General features: G+C 43.8%; 1 protein-coding gene and 1 long non-coding RNA gene across 17 annotated transcripts in view; both read right to left on the bottom strand.

The window, feature by feature from the left end:
- Positions 1 to 574: 574 nt before the first annotated feature.
- mbnl1 (muscleblind-like splicing regulator 1) overlaps positions 575 to 19,630 on the bottom strand; it is a 44,906-nt gene continuing 25,850 nt past the window's right edge. For 5 of the 16 annotated variants that reach the window (XM_052088186.1, XM_052088184.1, XM_052088182.1 and 2 more), the window contains exons 3-12: positions 13,264 to 13,434; positions 12,335 to 12,556; positions 9,661 to 9,900; positions 8,294 to 8,347; positions 7,071 to 7,224; positions 5,579 to 5,614; positions 4,375 to 4,466; positions 4,068 to 4,112; positions 3,392 to 3,463; positions 575 to 1,497 (exon numbers count right to left, since the gene is read on the bottom strand). In XM_052088186.1, the coding sequence (XP_051944146.1) occupies positions 3,407 to 3,463; positions 4,068 to 4,112; positions 4,375 to 4,466; positions 5,579 to 5,614; positions 7,071 to 7,224; positions 8,294 to 8,347; positions 9,661 to 9,900; positions 12,335 to 12,556; positions 13,264 to 13,434 (1,071 nt within the window). In that variant the 3' untranslated portion in view covers positions 575 to 1,497; positions 3,392 to 3,406. The remainder of the gene's footprint in view (positions 1,498 to 3,391; positions 3,464 to 4,067; positions 4,113 to 4,374; positions 4,467 to 5,578; positions 5,615 to 7,070; positions 7,225 to 8,293; positions 8,348 to 9,660; positions 9,901 to 12,334; positions 12,557 to 13,263; positions 13,435 to 19,630) is intronic. The other 11 variants (XM_052088187.1, XM_052088189.1, XM_052088188.1 and 8 more) reach the window with 11 other exon arrangements.
- LOC127616566 (uncharacterized) lies at positions 6,035 to 7,033 on the bottom strand. The gene is made up of 2 exons (XR_007967130.1): positions 6,974 to 7,033; positions 6,035 to 6,911 (listed from the first exon to the last, which is right to left on the bottom strand). It is a non-coding gene; the product is annotated as an uncharacterized LOC127616566 (long non-coding RNA).

The following is a 19,630-nucleotide window of genomic DNA, read 5'->3' as shown; positions in this document are numbered from 1 at the left end:
GTGTGGTGCGGTCAGGCCATCGCATTTATTTTATCTTTTGTGGCTTTAAGACCTTTAAAAAAGGTGTTTGAGAAGAAGATTTAACGACACTCCTTTTCGTTTGTGAAGTCAAGCCTTTTTCGTCTTGTTCGAGGCTCTGGAAACAAGCGCAAACTTGGATGCACACGTCCATAACATTTGAATCAATGACTGTGTAACAAATGAGTTGGGTTTTTTTTGGGAAGCTAGATGAGCACTTGGGTGTTGGGAATCGCTTCTGTCTGTGACATGTTACTCAGATAAACAATCGTTCAAGTGTACTTTTTTTCTTGTTGTTGTTCTAATGATCTAACAGACCTTATTGTCTTACATCGCTATTAGCGCGCGGCTCGACAGAGTTTCTTGAACAGAGCAACTCTTTAAAAAAGGACAAGGTAACAACAAGTCAGCTTAAGCAACACACTCCTATTCGAGAGGCTTGAGCGACAACAACGTAATCTCGACAGGACAAAGGGAGGGCAAAAAAACCCCCCCACCCCAACCAAAACAGCACTCTCGTCGATTAAAAGAGGAACTACATTGTTTACATTTAAAAGTCATACTTAAAAGATTTAAAAACATAAAAATTAGCACAAAAACCCACTTCTAAAATTATTAACACTTCTTAAACAATAGTAAGAGCCATACATTTGTTTTTTGTTGTTGTTTTTTTTCTGTTTCAATTTTTACCCTCGGTAAACAAATAACACTGCTGAGACAACACTCTGGTTTGAGCTGTATGGCCTCCATGGCACGTGACAAGGTGAGAAGCGCAAGCCTGGCTGTGCTTTCAAGGTACACAGGTAATGTTGGTTTACCCACAACATTCATATGTCCACAACCCTCATTTATTCATCCATCCGAGTCTAGTTTGACTAGTCGCGCGCGCACACACATACACACAATACCGCACGCGCTCAATCGCCTTAGCAGATTTCCTGTTTCAAAATGGCTGTGCCTTTCTCGTTTCGATTCAAATTCAAGGTGCATGTCTTTTTTTTTGTTTGTTTGTTTTGTTTTGTTTTCTTTCTTTTTTTTTTGTAAACGACGAAATATGGCTGATTAATTAAAAACAAAAAAAACAAAAAAGGAATAAAAAGAAATCTTGGTCGCCTGACGTACCAGAGGTGTACTTTTTAGACTCGCGCAACGTCACTCTTTGACCTTCTCCGCGTCCGGTGAAGTGAATTACAAACCGATCGAGAGCCATGATTTAGATGTACAGCGGTGTGATGAGACCCACTGACCCCCCTCACCCCCCCCCCCCAACCTTTTCCCTCATCCCTCCCCCCCCAGGCACCAAGATGGCCTCTTCTCTCTCAACTTTTTTACATGTGGGCAGATGGCACGGGTCGCACCCTGGATGTTTTGACAGACGGTAGACCCTCCTCGGTGCCGTTGCTTGACATTCTTAAAGTTTTATGGAAATAAAGGCTGAACTGTTTTGGCTCGGACGGTGCCAGCACACATTCATTTGATCTGGAAGGGGAGGAAAGAGGAGTTGGGCATTAGATATACCGCTACCTTTTGGAGGTTTTCACAGGAAAAAAAACACACGGGGGGGGGGGGGGGGGGGGGGGAACAAATGAACAGGAAAAAAAGAGCAACGTGACTGTCAAAAAGATTAGGATATGTGGCTTTGTGACTAGATTTCAGGATGAATTTAACAACACCGATAGGTGAATTTAATTTGACTTTCTATCTTCTGGAATTCCTGCCCAAAGTTTCAGTGCTTTTTTGCACACGCTGTTCTATAACTAGGACACCAAAAGTCACATCCCCATCAGGTTAGAAACCCAATCCAATGCTCCTTATCTCAGTCGGAAAAAAAAAAAAAAAAAACAAGCCGAACCCGAATGGAATTTCAATCAGGATCTCGGGAGTAGGAATATGCTTTGGACGAGCAGCATACAATAACCCCGTCTATTTATTGCCGGCGTTGTCTGGAACGTAACCTCTACGATCGACGAGAGATTTAGACTACAGGTGTCAAAACCCCCATAATTCCAAGGCCACGATTCTTCGGGGTTTTCCATGTTTATCTCCTCATCACATCTGATTCAAATGATTGTTATCAGGCGCCTGTACGCAGAAATTGTGAATGAGTTGATCACATCACCTCTGCGACTATATAGTTATTTTATTTCTGTGTTGGGATACGCTTAAAGCTTTATACATAATATTGCGGTCTCATTACGCATTGGAGGTGCGCTTGTTTTTGCCCAATTGGGGTCGGCACAATATCTATCCTCGACCACCCGGTGGAGGTTTTACAATTCATTCCAACAAGCGCAATCAAAAATGAAGAGACAATATTTCCCCACCAGTAGCTGTGCGTTTATGTAACTGAAGCCACTTGGCATGCGTATTTTACTTTCTTCAATGAAGTGCTTTTTATGCACTTTTTCCTTCTGGCTGTGCGGAAAGAGCCCATGTGGCAAATTAATCAGGGCCTCCAATCTAGGTACCGGGTTTGATTCCAGCCCCGGCCTCCCTGTGTGGAGTTTGCATGTTCTCCCCGGGCCTATGTGGGTTTTCTCCGGGTGCTCCGGTTTCCTCCCACATTCCAAAAAAACATGCGTGGCAGGCTGATTGAACACTCTAAATTGTCCCTAGGTGTGAGTGTGAGCGTGAATGGTTGTTCGTTTCTGTGTGCCCTGCGATTGGCTGGCAACCAATTCAGGGTGTCCCCCGCCTACTGCCCGAAGACAGCTGGGATAGGCTCCAGCACCCCCCGCGACCCTAGTGAGGATCAAGCGGCTCGGAAGATGAATGAAAAGATACGTTTTGAAAGGAGCCTTGAGGATTTTTTTTTTTATGGCTGTCAAAGCTCACAGCAAAATGCGAACCACTTCCTGAAGCGGCAACGTGGGACAGCTGAGTTAGCAAAGGCTTTGTTAGGCTGCGCCCCTAAAGGAAGCAAGCCTCGAGACGCGCTTTGCGGAAATCCCCCTATTCATTACTAGACAACTTTTCTCTTCCTTTAGTTTTCTGTGATTTGTCATTTGACTTGTTCAATAAAGATTGTTGCTGGAAAAAAAAAAAACAATTGGGCAACTTTTCCCTGCAACGTCACGACTCCTCACATTTTGCCATCGTGCAACCCAGACGATAGCTCACAACAGCACCTCGCTCTGAGTCACAGAAAGGCACTGAAGCGGACGTGCTTGGATATTTTCTCATGAATTTTCTCCTTCGGGAAAACAAGCAAGTTGTACAAGAAATACTTGAAACGGTTGCAAAAGTTTAGAAAAGGTCAAATTAAGTTTACTTGTCACGGTTCTTGTGCATCCTGAAATTTCAACCCCAAAGCCAAACATCCCCAACATTTTATAAGCGAGTGTATGCGTGATGGATTTAAACAAAGACTCACTGTTCTTGAGAGGAACTACATTTGAGTCAAGTACTTGTGACTACTCAGATGATCTGCAGATATTATTGGAATCTGGGTAGGGGTAGAAAGCAGACACGTGATTCAACCGAGTGCGATTCGAACACAAAATACAGCCGAACGCCATCCTGTCACTTTATGAGAAGTTCTCAGCTGGGAAAAAAAAAAAACAAAACAAAAAAGATAGAAGCTACACTTGAGAGAGAGAGAGAGTCAGCGCATCTGGACAGCATGAAGAAGGGGAGAGGCATTATTAGAATGATTATTATTATTAAGGCAGTGAAAGGTTCAGTGAGTTGGCTCCCCCCCATGCAAATTTAAGTCCTCCATGTTGTTGACCTGCACAACTCAACAGCAGAATGCACAAAACTGGCTCCTCCTCAAAAGATGTCGTTGGACAAACTTTTGCCTACAACGCGCCCGTAACAATATCGAGACTGTCGGGCTGGTAAACATGGTCAAGCTGGAATTTTACGTGCTGGAAGCAGCAGCGAAAAAAATGTCAAATAAAAAAAATTAAAAAGGAGAAAAAAAAAAAAAGCCAAGCACCAAAGGGCACAGAGAGCAGCTGTTGCACGAGCTGTGCGAATGGTGAATGTCGAGGGAGGGGGGAATTAAAAAAAAAAAAAAACAACCAAAAAAACTACCTCATACATACCAATTGCATGTATTCGTTGGTAGTCAACTTTGATAAGGAAGAGTCCTCAAAATAGGAAAGGACAAAAAAAACGGGAGTTACAAAGGAGGACAACACATTACAAATGCAACATAATTTGTTTTGTCAAGAAGGAAAGACGAGTATATTCCCGGTACACGTTGACATGTCGGACTCTCGTGTAGGCCAACAAGAGGGGGCAGCGTCGATTTTGCAACCCACCCGCCGGCTGTGAGACGTGAGCATCCCTTCGATCGTCCTTTGTGTAGTCAGAGAGAGAAAGAGAAAGAGAGGCGGTGGAGGTGCAAACCTGATTGGTGGAGGCAGTTGCGAAGGGAACGCTTGTGGCAGATGTGGTGGCTGCAGACACACTGACCGGGGTACCACCGTGCATCATGGGAACTTTTTTTTGGGAGGGGGGAGAATCATGTAAGCAAAAAATATACAGAGGGGCCAGTGTCGACGCACACACATGTACACACAACACAAGGGTAAAACAAAAGAGTGCCAGACAGGAAGTTCTCGAGGGATTAACACAGTTTTTGTTTCTCTGCCGACAGACCGTGAAAGTGTGGCTGAGGAATAAACCGGGCGAGTCATTCCCAACCACTGTAGGGCGTGAAATTACCCAATTTCAGTGAACTTATCATTTATTGACTGTACAATATATGCCAGTGGCAAATAGTGAGCAGGCAAATGAGAAATGATAAAATGGCAGATGGCAAGATTAAGCCGTGGATCCGCCGGTTGCCATTCATAGAACAGAATACTTTTGAGATCAATGGCCGGAAACGGGCCGTAACAAATATCAATCATCTAAAAACTGAACTGAGTAATATTTACACCCGCGCTGCAAGAAGGAGAGATACCGACGCTCGTTCCTACCGACTGCTGTCAGGCTGATGAATAAAAAATAACAATCATAATAATAATAATAATTTTTATCCATTTGTGTTCATATTGTATTTAATTGGAAGATGTTGTTTTTTTTTTGTTTGTTTGTTTTTTTCTTCTTTCTTCTTTCTACATACATTCTTCCTGCTGGAGGCTGTAAATTTCCCCAGTGTGGGACGAATAAAGGATATCTTATCTTATTTACTCATAAAGTCATTCCGGCAGAGATGAGCAGGGGGGGGGAAAGGTTCGAAACGGATCTCCCTCGGTATGTAATGGTTTGAAGTCTTCAAGTGAAAGGCACTCTTAAGTGTGAGCAGCCAGAAGCGAGGTTGACAACAGGCACCAGAGTGTAAGTGGTCAAAGCGACACACAGTCAAAAGAGCAAAATCAATTGAACTAAATACAATGAATACATGTGAATGAGAGGTAAAAAACAACACTGAATTATTTGTCTTTTGCGTAAAAAAAACAAAAACGTTTGGAGTGGTGTCAGCAGCGCAGTTTGCCACATTTAACGAACACAGCTCAGAGTAAAACTGGTGACATTACGATGCCGCATGCGAGCCACAGACAGGAAGTCATACAGAACTGAAAAAAAAAGGAGAATTGGAACCTACCAACGCCGGCTGCAGGGGTCATGCACAATATTGAGCCTGCCCATCATGCAATGCAACAGGAAGTGGATTGGATAAGGGGAAGAGAAATCAAAACAGCCCATCACAAGGTTCGTTAGAGTGAAGGTGGGGGGGAAGCGTAATATCTGTTGGTCAGTCATGTTTTCAAGTATGGTACACATGGCAAACCCGAGAAGGCTCAAAACATTCTAAACACAGGCTTGGAAAAAAAGTCCGGAAGCCACACTCTGCAGCCTGTTAGATCATCATGAGATGTCACCGCGGTTAGCGTCTTAAGCTCCACCACAAGCCCCAGTCATGAAATATGAGCGGCCACTCTCAATGAGCAAACTATGGGCTGTTTACAAAGTTGTGAATCCGAACCCAGATGCCTCGTTTCCACCAAGCGTGTGGACGGTTTGGTTCAGTTCGATACGTTTGTCTTTTTAAAAAAAAAAATTTTAACCTACCGAATACCTGACTATAGTCATCATTTCATCTGTACCCGCGGCGATAAAGAATGACAATCTACGTATTTGTATCTGTACGTGTGATAATTTGAGATTTTTTTTTTTTACCAATTAAAAAAAAAATCGATTTAAGATAAAATAAAAGCCACTACGTTGATTAGAAATTCATTCATTCATTCATCTTCCGAGCCGCTTGATCCTCACTAGGGTCGCGGGGGGTGCTGGAGCCTATCCCAGCTGTCTCCGGGCAGTAGGCGGGGGACACCCTGAATCGGTTGCCAGCCAATCGCAGGGCACACAGAAACAAACAACCATTCGCACTCACACTCACACCTAGGGACAATTTAGTGTTCAATCAGCCTGCCACGCATGTTTTTGGAATGTGGGAGGAAACCGGAGCACCCGGAGAAAACCCACGCAGGCCCGGGGAGAACATGCAAACTCCACACAGGGAGGCCGGAGCTGGAATCGAACCCGGTACCTCTGCACTGCAAAGCCGACGTGCTAACCACTGGACTACCTCGATTTTTTTTTACCAATTACAAAAAAAAATCGATTTAAGATAAAATAAAAACCACTACCTTGATTAGAAATAAAATGTTAAAATAAAACAACTGTGTCCAACAACTAAATCCAAACCATGTTGTGACTGGGAAGATAAACCGTTGGATTACAATAAAAGGAGGCTCCAAATTCAAACTTGAATGTGACGAACTGAAGTGAACCGTACCGCTTGGTGGAAATCGCCCATTTTTCCATCAGTAAAACTAGTAGGAGGGTTTGTGACTTCTTTTATGTGGCAATGCAAAGCAAACAGTGGCTACGTCTTGAGCTATCTATCTTTGTCATGTCCCTCTATCCAAAAGCTGAAATAAATAAATGAAATAAATCGCACGAGTTGGATAAATGGTTCCAGAATGTTATGAACAGCCGTCAGTCCAACCGGAGCCAAGCGGGAGCCGGGTTAGGCCGATCCGGGCACCGTCCCCGCTGCTCAGAGGGCAAAAGCTTGCGGTTTCGCATACCTGATGGGAGGAAAGCAGCCTGCTGCTGAAACTGCATGCTGGCCAGGGCCTGTTGGTACTGGAGCATGCCGGTGTTAAACACAGCAGAGGCCCCGTTGGCTTTCTCCAGGGCTGCCCGCTTTGGCAGGGGAGCCATGACACTGGGGCCGAGACCCTGCCCAGCCAGATGAGCGCAGGCCAGTGATAGAGAGATAAGAGTGTGTGGAGGGAAAAAAAAAAGATGAGTTGGAAAAAAAAACAAAAAACAAAACAACAACAACAAAAAAAAGGGGAATATATGTTAGAAGACATCATAGGAGAAGCATTACATCATCCTTGTGTGTACATCAACAATATGTTCATATCATCAGTAGCAAGCAAGCAGCACTCGGACACATGTACTACACAAGCAGGAGCATGGTGCCTACTGGAGCTACTGGCTAGTAAGCATTCGTGAATTATCATCTTCACTGGGAATATTAACTCGGGTATTTGCGGCTAAGTCACTGCAACAATAAGCAAGCATTCACAATCAAAGGACGACAATACAGCTGCTAACAAGAGGTGGGACGCACAGAGAGAGAGAGAGAGAGACAGAGAGAGAGAGAGAGGGAGGCTGCACTGCTAGCTCCATGATAAACTGTGGAAGCCGTGTTCAGTGATGGTTCACGCTCAGACAAAAGTCCAAAAAGGTCTCGGGTCAAAGCGCAAAAAATATCTTTTGACGCAAGACCACCTTTGAGCTCTGATTGGCGTGATTCATCTCTTTTGAATCACCTGTTAAGGGTGTGATCCCCCTGCCCCCCTACTGTGTAGCTGCAAGACGGTAAAGACCTCTTAGCCCCACCTGACGTGCACTAGCATCACATTCATGCACACACTCGATAGCTCCACCACAGTGAACAATTTGGACATTAGACAAAAAGCCATGCCACCGTTAAAAAAAAAAAAAAGGCTTCTCCTAAACCCTCACTAGCTTTGTGTTAAGAGACACGACAGGAGACGAATTGATGGCGGCTCATTGTGAATTTGTAATTGAGGTGACGTCATTTGGAATCCCCCTTCCAAACCCTAAACGGAAGAGCCGCAGTCAGTTCGTCACCCACATTAAAGACAGAAGGAAGAAAAACCAAAACAAACAAACAGACATTGCATCGAGACAAAGACGACCAAATAAGCATTAGTTAAAACACTGCTCAACAACAAAGCCACATGCCAAGCTAAAAGGTGAAAGGTCATAGTACCAGGTCAAAGGTTGCGTCGAGGGGTCGCTTCAGTGATTTGACAGCCGACTGAGTCTTAATTAGCAGGCAGCGAGCACATGATGGCAATGGGCCAATGGGGTTCAAGCGCATTAACATAAACCAGCAAGCAGAGGTGCATCATGGGGGCAGCAGTGCAGTTTGGGTATAGGTGAGAAAAAAAAAACAAATAAAAAAACAAATCATTGGAATGCATTTTTTTTTTTTTTTTTACAAGGGGATTACTGGACTAAGGCATGCACAATGTGGAGACTAGCTCTACTGCTGAACGGTTACACGATCATCATGAAACTACGTACAGTACTACTCGTCTACATTAGTTAACGTCACACACAAATGGATGGACGTAGCGATGAAAACATTGTTCAATCGGTATTTAACTCGATAATCGGATGAAGCGGAATACAGTGAACCCCCCGTAATCATGCAGGTCATCGTTCGCGCCCCGGCTGGATGGAAAATTTATCCGGAATAATTTTGGTAAGTTGTTTTCACAATCTACAAGTCTGAATTGAGAGTTGTGCTTTCATTGTGCTAACATGTTGGGCCACAACACGCTGGGGGTCTACTGGAAGATTTGCATTGTAAGAAAGAAGAGGCAGAGAAGGCCCCCTACTGTGTTCTAGTAATCGTCATTGTTGCCTGTGAAGTATCGTAATTTCTGTTACAGCTATGCTCATTTCTGAACAGGCGCCATGGGATACTTTTAAAAGTGGAATTTAATAAGTTGTAATCAATTTAACACACAGCTGCTTTCAATTCCACATATTGCTTGCCATTTTATAGAGAAAAAAAAAGCTTTTTCAGTTCTTTGGTTATCGGCAATAGAAAAACGTGTTTGCATGGGTCCAAAAAGTTGCAAAATTGAGCTTTAAAAACGACTTTCATTTTTTTAAAATGATGTGTTCTCCCTATTGCAAATTGTCAGCTATTGTGAGTCGGTCTGTAACATGTTCCCCGCAATAAATGGAGGTTCACTGTATAGCATCTGAGGTTTCACTGTGCACATCCTTCGTCACTTTGCAATGATTCACTTCCAGCTCACAGCCGCTCTACATCAACAATAGCGTATAAGAAACAAAACACACAAAGAACCGCCCCCTCCCTCCCCCCACAACAACCAGAAGAAAAGTGGGTGTGATAGTCCCACTTAAAGCGCAACAAAACCCGTTTATAAAGTCAAGAGGACAGGAAGTAACAAAGAGGAAGCCCCCCCCCCGCCCCTCCAAAGGGAAGAACTATCTTTCCTATTTGTGGGCTAGTATATTATCATAATGCTTGACCCGAGCCAACATTGAAATTAAAAAAAATTGATCTCGCACACGATGAATCTGTCAAACGTTGCTCACCATGGCAGCGGCGGCTGAGGCCTGGTTCACCTGGTGCTGGGTGGCCTTAATTTTAGCCTGCAGGTGCGCCGGCGGGTGGAAGTACTTGCACTTCTCGCGGGAGCACCGCCCCTTGATGTAGTCCATGCACACGGTGACGGTGTTGTCGGTGGTGTCGATCATGGTGCTGTCTGCGGGGTGGGCAAAGCGACAGTCGTCCTCCCCCCGGGAACAGTTGCCCCTCTGGTACTCGCGACACACCTAAAGCCCAAGAGACAGCCATAAGAATATACAGTGGTACCTTGACTTATGAGTTAATTTGTTCCGTGATCAAACGCGTAACTCAGTTTCGTCGTATTACAAATCAGGGTTACCCGTTGAAATGAACTGAAATACCAATAATCCATTCCACACCCCCAAAAATTTATTTGTGCTGATTCTGAGTCTGCCCTTGTTTTTTCTCAAGCACGTCAGGTTTTCAGAGTAATAAAAATAATACAAGGATCAATTTAAACTGTAATGTAGAAATATATTCAGTAATGAATGAAGGGTGGCGGCTCGGTAGTCCAGTGGTTAGTACGTCGGCTTCACAGTGCAGAGGTACCGGGTTCGATTCCAGCTCCGGCCTCCCTGTGTGGAGTTTGCATGTTCTCCCCGGGCCTGCGTGGGTTTTCTCCGGGTGCTCCGGTTTCCTCCCACATTCCAAAAAAAAACATGTGTGGCAGGCTGATTGAACACTCTAAATTGTCCCTAGGTGTGAGTGTGAGTGCGAATGGTTGTTCGTTTCTGTGTGCCCTGCGATTGGCTGGCAACCGATTCAGGGTGTCCCCCGCCTACTGCCCGAAGACTGCTGGGATAGGCTCCAGCACCCCCCGCGGCCCTAATGAGGATCAAGCGGCTCGGAAGATGAATGAATGAATGAATGAAGGGTTTGGTTCAGCAACAGCTGGAATGTCATACCTATAAATGACAAGATATGGTAAATGCGTATTGCGCGAGCTGTTAGAGGTCAAATTTAAAAACTAAAACTGAAAATATCTCAAAAACCTGATGTGAGGAAAATAGGTAGTTATGTCTAACATGTATTTTGTATTTAATACACTGCAGTGACTCAAATGCAAGCGGACATCTTTATCAACAATCCTCATTGTGATGTTTTTGGAGCTTCCTAATTCTGGCTTCACGTCATTTCAACAGCGTTTCATAGGCCTATGAGGTTACTATGATTATGCCAGACAACAACACTGAAAAAAAGAAAGAATTGGAGCCGTTCTCTTGCTCTGTGTAAAAGCAGCCGGTAGACATTTGGAGAGCTATTTGTTTTATTGTTGCAAAGCTGCCCACTCGATTTATAATTACATGTTTCGTATAACGTGCTACAATTTTTGTGGTATCCATGCCATTAACGCTCCATCATTTCTTGCTCTCATAAAACCAGCGCTTGGTACTGCACAATCCATTCGGCTTTTTTATGTTGATGCAGATCAAGTATGAGTCATCAAGGCATTTAGCTGTCTCGTTGAATGGTGCGCAGTTCTAAGAACTACAAAAAGGTTAAAAATGGATGAGACCAGCAGTGTTTGAAACTGAAAAAAAGGACTCTTACGAACATATTCATCCATACAGATACAGTAGCGTTTAGCAGTGATTTCCAATCACTGTGCTACAGCACATTAGTATCAAGTGTCTTGCAGGAAATCATCTAAATTCACTTAATTTACGAGAATTAGACTTTATTCACTTCAAATATATTTATTCATATACACTAGTTACGTACAAAAAAGGGACAAGCCGAAAGGAGAAGAAGAAGACGACGCTGGTTAGTACAAGACGAAGAGACATGAAGTGTAATTCAATCGTCTTCCACTAGAGGGCAGGAGATAAGGCTAAACTGTGTCGTGACCTGTTGCCATTCGGATAGATTTTATTGATCAAGTTGGGAAAATTCAATTGCCACGGCGGCAACATCCACATATTAAAAAAACTCACATTAATAGCACAAACCCATTAAGTACACATAAAAACAAAGAGTAGGAATGAAAATATGTTTATATACTGTACAAACAAGAAAGGAACAGCAACTTCAGATGTTGCTTGTTAATATATTGAGAGAGATGTTTCCACTGTAAAATGTGTGCCTTAATCAAAACTTGATTAAGTTAAAGTTGGCAAACGCTGCAGTAGTGCAAATATGTTTTATGTTCAATAAACAAACAAACAAAAAACAAACAAACTTCTTGTCAGACGATTTCTGTAGTTCACATATGAGACAGCGGGTGGCAGCACAATCCAAGTTGTGCCCACGTCCTGGGCTGTGAGTAAATACTTCAGCATGTGTAGTTTGGTAGCATGTTTTGATTAAAAGCTCAACATGCACATCTGGATACGCGCTTGATGATGCAAATAATCGCGAGGATTTGTCATCGTCTTGCATAATTTCAATGAAGATCTTTATACGGAATGATTTGTAATCATCAACATCTCTCCAGATTTGAACTGATGAGACTAAAAAATGTCTGTGGGTAGTTTCAATGGTTGAAAACCACTTTTGTTGTTTTACATAAGGATGGATTGGGATTCTGTTTAAAGTTGTTGGTCTTACTTTTCTGAGTAAAAACAATAAATACTCCAGGAAGCATTTTCATTTTCAGGGCTGTCGGTTTCTGTCATTTCAGTAGAAGAAGGCTGCGGTTACCTCAAGTCTGTCTGTTCTCAGCAGCTTCTGGGCTGCAGCGGCAGCGTTGGGGACTTGGCTGACGGCAGGGCTGGAAGCCATGAGGACTGGGGTGCTGGGCAGGATCTCCGGGGGCATCAGGCCTGGCGACACGGGGCTCAGGTAGGGATTAAAGGCCGCGGCTGCAGCTGCGGCCGCAGCGTTGGCGTTGGTGGCCAGGCCGGGTGTCACAGAGAACATGTGCTGAAGGATGGAGGAATGAGCTTAGGGTGAACAAAACAGATTTTGTTTGTGCAGACAATAACGCAGATGATCAAATCTGCTGCGGAGATAGTAAATGAGCCGCATTTACGGATTGAAAGATCTCTTCTCCTTCAATGATGATGATAAAAATAATCACACTAATAATGAACCACAATATGACAACAAATAATTTCAGAGACATGTACACATAATTATGAATTGCCAGACAAAGCACACACTGTAACCACGACAGCATAAACATAAGCAAGCATAAACAACCAACTAATAAATGATAATAATCACTAAAACCTTCATTTTAATGTCTGTGCAAGTGGCCAAGGATAGTTGCGGCCGCTAATCGCTTGAGTGAACAAATGCTCAGAAAGCAAACACGTACTAAGCAAAAATATACACGAGCTGACGACGGCCACAACTCACGCCGAGTCACTCAACAAGCGGACTGGTTAACCGGTTTGCCTGTCAACAGCCAGCCAACTCCAGACTGCAATTCACCGACACCCACGTCACTCACCAGACACTTGCCTTTTAAAGCCATACACACTCAAAGTCACTGATACTACAGTCAAACGTATGCATGCCGACCCCAAATAGACAAAATCGTGCCGTGCATATGCTATGAATGCAGAATCTCAAATATGTGGGGGTCCGCTATCGAGGTTGGCGTATTTGTGGGTGTGTCTTCTCACCATGGGCGGTAGCTGGGTGGCAGGCATCATGGCGTTGGCGAGCTGCATCTGTTGAGCCAGCATGACCATGTTCTTCTGCTGAATCAGGTTGTTTCTGCCATTGATCTCCAGTTGGTTCTTTAGGTGCGGAGGAGGGTGCAGGTATTTGCAGTTCTCTCTGGAACAGCGGCCCTGGAAAAGGAAGGACAAGGGTTTTCCTTATCTTATCTGTATTTATGGGCATTTAAAAAGGCAAAAGTGCTGGTGTGAAATTGTAAATGAGTCTCGTAAATCCGTCTGTCCGTTTACATTGCAAAACTCAGCTATGCCTCAATATGGACTACGCTGCAATTGGTTGACCACTAGTCTAGGGTGTACTTGGACCCTTGTCCAAAGTCACCTGGGATAGGCTCCAGTTCCTCAACAACTCTATAACGAGGACAACAGTACAGAAAGAAAATAAATTGATCGATAGCTTTTATACTCTTTTGTAAAAATCCACGAAAGGAGAATGACAGTCAAACAAACCAATTATTCGTCTCTACCTTGTTCTGAGTTGAACAAAAGCCACGACGGGAAGGCAAGCTTGGCAAAATATTGTCCACTTGAAAGCACATGCCCTGGGTCAAAAGCTTCCCATAAAGTGAATAAATCACTGATTGAGCAACAGAATAATTTTTTGGGCAATGATCAGCGCAACTGATTGACCAGGCAATGTGCTTTCCGCACATTGAACCCGCTATTCAATTCCGTTGCTGATTCTGATTCAGATTCTTGCTAGTGCCAATCGCATTTTTTTTTAATTTTATTTTTTTTGCATCCAAGTCCGAGTCATTTGTTTTCAAGTTTTTGCCGATACCAAGTCGGGATCCGATACCTCCGCAATACATGACCAAGAAAAAAAAAGAGCAAGCATTCACGCATGCTCTCAGGGTCACGCAACAGGTGGCCCGAGCGCACACACCACACATTACATGACGTAAAGGCCAACACAGACAAACAACGTTTGGAATAGACAGACGGGCCCAAGGGCCTGCTTGACCTCACTCAGCAACCCCCACTGGGAGACATCTCAGTCCACTATCATGACTTCACTCTCCTTCACTTTCACTCATACTGGATTACCAGACAGGTGCAAGGGTGAGAGGAGTGGGATCATGGTGAAGAAGTATACTTTGATTGCAGGGGGGGAGAGAGGGGGGGGGGGGGGAAATTTTTGGTCCCCTTAGATTGAAGTTGCTGTCTCAAGTTGTTATTGGATCTTGCTGAGCTAGCCATATATAGCGGTCACCTAGCATGACCGAACTGCAAATAATTGAGATTGAAATGAAATGGAAAAAAAACTGCAAATAATTGAGACTCCTTAAAATGTGAGAACACAACCATAAGAAACACTCATTCATTCATCATTCATCTTCCTAACCGCTTGATCCTCACTAGGGTTGCGGGGGGTGCCGGAGCCTATCCCAGCTGTCTCCGGGCAGTAGGCGGGGGACACCCTGAATCGGTTGCCAGCCAATCGCAGGGCACACAGAGACGAACAACCATTCGCACTCACACTCACACCTAGGGACGATTTAGAGTGTTCAATCAGCCTGCCACGCATGTTTTTGGAATGTGGGAGGAAACCGGAGCACCCGGAGAAAACCCACGCAGGCCCGGGGAGAACATGCAAACTCCACACAGGGAGGCCGGAGCTGGAATCGAACCCGGTACCTCTGCACTGTGAAGCCGACGTGCTAACCAATGGACTACCGGGCCGCCCCATAAGAAACACTCGATCATTTAAATTGTAAACACAGCACAAACTATTCCAAAAACATGTCAGAACATTCCACTTCAAAATAAAAGTAAATACAAAATACAATACAAAATAAAAGACACAAAAATAAATTACAACTTGCGGCTTTCCTTTATGCTTTTGAATATCCGCTCGGCATGCAGCGAAAAGATTGCGTGATTTATTAATAATCTGGCAAAAGCTGGCATATATATATATATATATATATATATACACATGCATCTTTTTTTTTAATTGACTATAATTTATGTCAATAGTAAAGCTAAACTGAGCCGCAGAATTATCCTCACCTGGGTTGAAAGGTTGAAATTACACGCCATTAAGTGTACGTGTTCTAATAGCACCGTCATTTAGAGAATGCCAGCGGCAGGCAGTGCGCTTGATGAGGGCCAAGCGTGTGCTAACGCGCGTGCGTTACGCCGATCACATTGCGTTCACCCCGTTTCACCCTCCCACGGCTGCCAACCGGATTCACAGCTGAGGCACTATCATAATTCTAAATAAAAGTCTACTTTTGCTGGTAGCCATGACATATTCAGAACAACAACAACAAAAAAAATGTCCGACTGGAGGAGAGGTTTGCGTCAGGGGAACTGTTAGAACTTGCGTGAGTGAAGATCATTCATCCGCACGCCGAGAGGAAACGTGGAGATGATTCAAAGAAGCAGGAGGAAGATTAGAAAGAAGAGGACATCACACCTTCCGCCCTGTTTGCGGTTGCTCGTCTGATCGTGACATCAACAGCCTCGAGTCGCAGCTCGAGACGGTATCCAAGGCAACAGAGCAGCCAGACACTCTCACATTACATCATGGTGCTTCCTTGAATTGTTTTTTTTTTTTCTGATAACAGAGTTACAAAGAAGCTTGGCAATGAAAATATTGAGGAAGACACCGCCCCGGAGCAAGGGCTGGTCCACAAAGAAGCCTCCTGATGTCAGGCCTTTTGCTCCCGTGGTTCCGTGGTTTTAATGAGTGTTGTTCACGCAAACATTATACAGTTGAAGGGGAAAACATTCATGTCTTAAAGTAATTACTTATCGACCCGGAGGAAAGAGTTGTAAATAGAGTACGCTTGCGGACAAAATGCTGAATTAGGGCTGGGCGATGGTTCAATGTCAGTGTTTAATCGTAGTTAAAAAAAAAAATGTGATCAACAGCGATAGAAATTGCACTCAATATGGTCTTGATTAAAAAATGTACCGGTACATATGTATAAAAAATCAGGAAGCAAACCTCGACCCTGTCATTCTGCGTCTACAGTACGACGTGAGATGCGTGCCGTAAAAGCCTGTTTTACAAACAGATTATCTCGAATGGTATTTTTCCTCTTGATATTTGTGTTTTACTATAGAAGTGAGGCTGCGTTCAAATCTCGCCACCAGTTTTACAATTGCACCCCCGCCCCCTCCCCCCTTTATTTGGTCAGAGAATGATAACAACTTATTTTTTTTCTCTACTATTATTACAAAACCATTTTTCCCATCTCGTTAGCCTAGCTACTTGATCGTCATCACGTCGGAAATGATTGCCTTACGATTCCATTCTTCCAACTATACGACTTCCTTTTCATGAGATTCTGATTTTGAGAAGTTCCGTATTCTCATTCTTGGTGACTTCTTAAGTGGCACACACTTAGCTCTCTTCTCTCGTCCTCAGCGGTCCCCAACCCGATCGGTTTACTGTCAGACAATATTTTCAGGGACTGGCCCTTAAGTCTGGATAAATACAAGCAAGTAATATGATCTGAGCTGAATGAAACCTGTGGTATTTTCTAAACATAATAATAAACATGGGCGGCCCGGTAGTCCAGTGGTTAGCACGTCGGCTTCACAGTGCAGAGGTACCGGGTTCGATTCCAGCTCCGGCCTCCCTGTGTGGAGTTTGCATGTTCTCCCCGGGCCTGCGTGGGTTTTCTCCGGGTGCTCCGGTTTCCTCCCACATTCCAAAAACATGCATGGCAGGCTGATTGAACACTCTAAATTGTCCCTCGTTGTGAGTGTGAGTGCGAATGGTTGTTCGTTTCTGTGTGCCCTGCGATTGGCTGGCAACCGATTCAGGGTGTCCCCCGCCTACTGCCCGAAGACAGCTGGGATAGGCTCCAGCACCCCCCGCGACCCTCGTGAGGATCAAGCGGCTCGGAAGATGAATGAATGAATGAATAATAAACATAAATCATGACGTCCAACGTCCTATCTGGCTGCAACACTCTCGTTGCCTTCATGACGCTTGCTTACGCCTCAAGCAAAACTTAAAATTGTCATATGTAATCCAATCATTACATAGAGGTATTGCAGGCATGATCTCATTAGGTTCTTATGACATGAACGTAAACGATAGCTGAACTAACCATTATTCTTGACTTCTGATTTCAAAACTCGTTATCCACCAAACTGTTCCAAAGTTTTGTCACGGCAAAATCCAGGCCATAGCGGAAACAAAATGCGTCCGGCTACCGCGCGGCCTGATTGATGACGTTCACTTGTAAAAACACGTCCCGCCCAGATCGCGCACTTGTCCAACTCTCCCTTCTAAATTGTTACACGCCCTTGCTTTAGACTCTGCAAGGTTTGAGCAAACAATGAAGTGAGGGTGAAAGAATGCCGGGCGGGGCTGCGTCCCATCCTTTTGGAGAGGAGAGGAGGCATGCGGCAAGCGGTATGCACAAAGAACGATGCACTTTGCTTCACCTAAGCCATCTGAACGACGTCGTACTCCCACGGCGAGAACAGAAATATTCTACTCCCCTTAAGGAGAAACAAAAGAGCAGCAGACAACGTGAGTCAGTTATACAATACTGCTGCTGTTTGCTCAGGGAACATTTAGCAGCATTTTTGGTCGCTGCGTAATACTCCGAGGCTAACGTTTGGATCAATTTTGCAAGATTAAATCCGGCTGTTGTCAAGTGTTTGTTAATAAAAGTTTGCAAGGACTTGTATAGCCATGATAAAAAAATAAAAAATAAAATAAAAATCATAAAATGAGTCCACAGCTAGTTTCTTCAGCTTCCTGTTCATTTTAAAGACCTTGTGAATTTACAGGCACATTTATGTGGAGCAACATATTCATGACAACCAAAACAGCTCGCAAGAGTTGAATTGAAGAGCCGATTGAGACATTTGGCAAAGGTTTTCTTGAAATAAATAAAAATCAATTTTCACGTTCTTATCAATAGCTACAATGGCATTGTTATGCCACACGCCCCCTAATAAATAAACACAAATTTTTAAAACTGTACTTTTAGGTGTTCCATGTTTTGATTTTGTGTCATTGATGTACTTTTAGTGGTGCCTGGCATTCCAATGAAGAAGAAATTGAAGAAAATATGGCGGTCTCGATGTATTATGAGTTACTAAAATCTTTGAATTTTAATGGACTAAATCAAACCCCAAATCACGTTCATATGTTCTAGTCGGCTTTTGCTGTCATTTTTTTGTTTCCTCGCAGGAGTTTTTGGCACGGTGCGATGAAACCAAGGTTGAACTTTCGGAACATCAATTCCAAAAGTTATGTTTGGCCCAAACAACACCGCTCATTATCAAAATAACGCTTAATGACGCACGGTGGTGCTTGTAACCTGATTTGGGGCCGTTTTTCTTCAGCTGGAACTGGTGGAAGGAATTATGAACAGTTTCGAATAGCCGTCAGCTTTAGTAAAAACAAAACAAAACATGCAGGCTTCTGATAAATAGCCCCCAAAAATGTAAGGGAAAGCCTACTTGAACATCAGGAATTGATTTGAGGTTATCTGAGGCACTTTAAATTGTCGTAGGTGTGGCAGATTGAATGTGACCGATTCAATTTGAACACAGCCACAGCCCAGTTATAAAAGAGACTGAGACAAGTCCTTGCCAACAATCAATTTGAGGAGTGGAAGCTATTAAATGTAAAAAAGGACAAATACATTTTCGTCCAATATCACGTTCGTTCCAAGTCCATGAGTGACGGACAGATTGCGTTACTCTGAATATCTGATCATGTTTACATATCGTGATAATTTAGGATGACGTTCACCACGGCAGGGGAATCTTTGATGGTCTGTCGTTGGGTAGGGATGGTTTAGATCACAGTATGTGAGGCTCTACTGTTCTCCGGCCGGCGTTCCAGTGACTTCTGTCCAAACATACACGGAGATGAAAGCGCTTTCTCCTCTCGCGCACACTGTGAATGAAGCTTTGTGTTGCCGGCCAGCGGCAGCCACTCAAAGGCTCACGCCCAGTGGTTGGTCTTTGTTGAACATGCCCTACCCTAAATAGCCTACAGCAGAAAAGTGCGGTTTAAAAAAAAAATATATATGTATATATATGCTGTATATATGTACACCAAAGACAGGATTAAACAATAAATATTGGAACACAAACAATGCAGCAACACAAGTAGACAGACAATAGAACAACACCCACAGGCATACATTCTTTATCCTTCAAACGACTATGACTGCAGTGACTGACAAGGGAAATGCGCTCAAATAACCTTTGAGAATAGGATTCTAAAAATCATCGCTTTGGACACAGAAAACCAAAAACCCTCTCTATGGATGGTGGCGGTGGGCAAAAGCAAAACCCCACCCGCTGCTTATACGAGAACTAC

The sequence above is a fragment of the Hippocampus zosterae genome, chromosome 15 (genome assembly GCF_025434085.1).
Source record: "Hippocampus zosterae strain Florida chromosome 15, ASM2543408v3, whole genome shotgun sequence".
Classification (NCBI taxonomy): domain Eukaryota; kingdom Metazoa; phylum Chordata; class Actinopteri; order Syngnathiformes; family Syngnathidae; genus Hippocampus; species Hippocampus zosterae.
The sequence above is the reverse complement of the archived record's forward strand: the minus strand, read 5'-3'. Positions and strand labels throughout refer to the sequence as shown.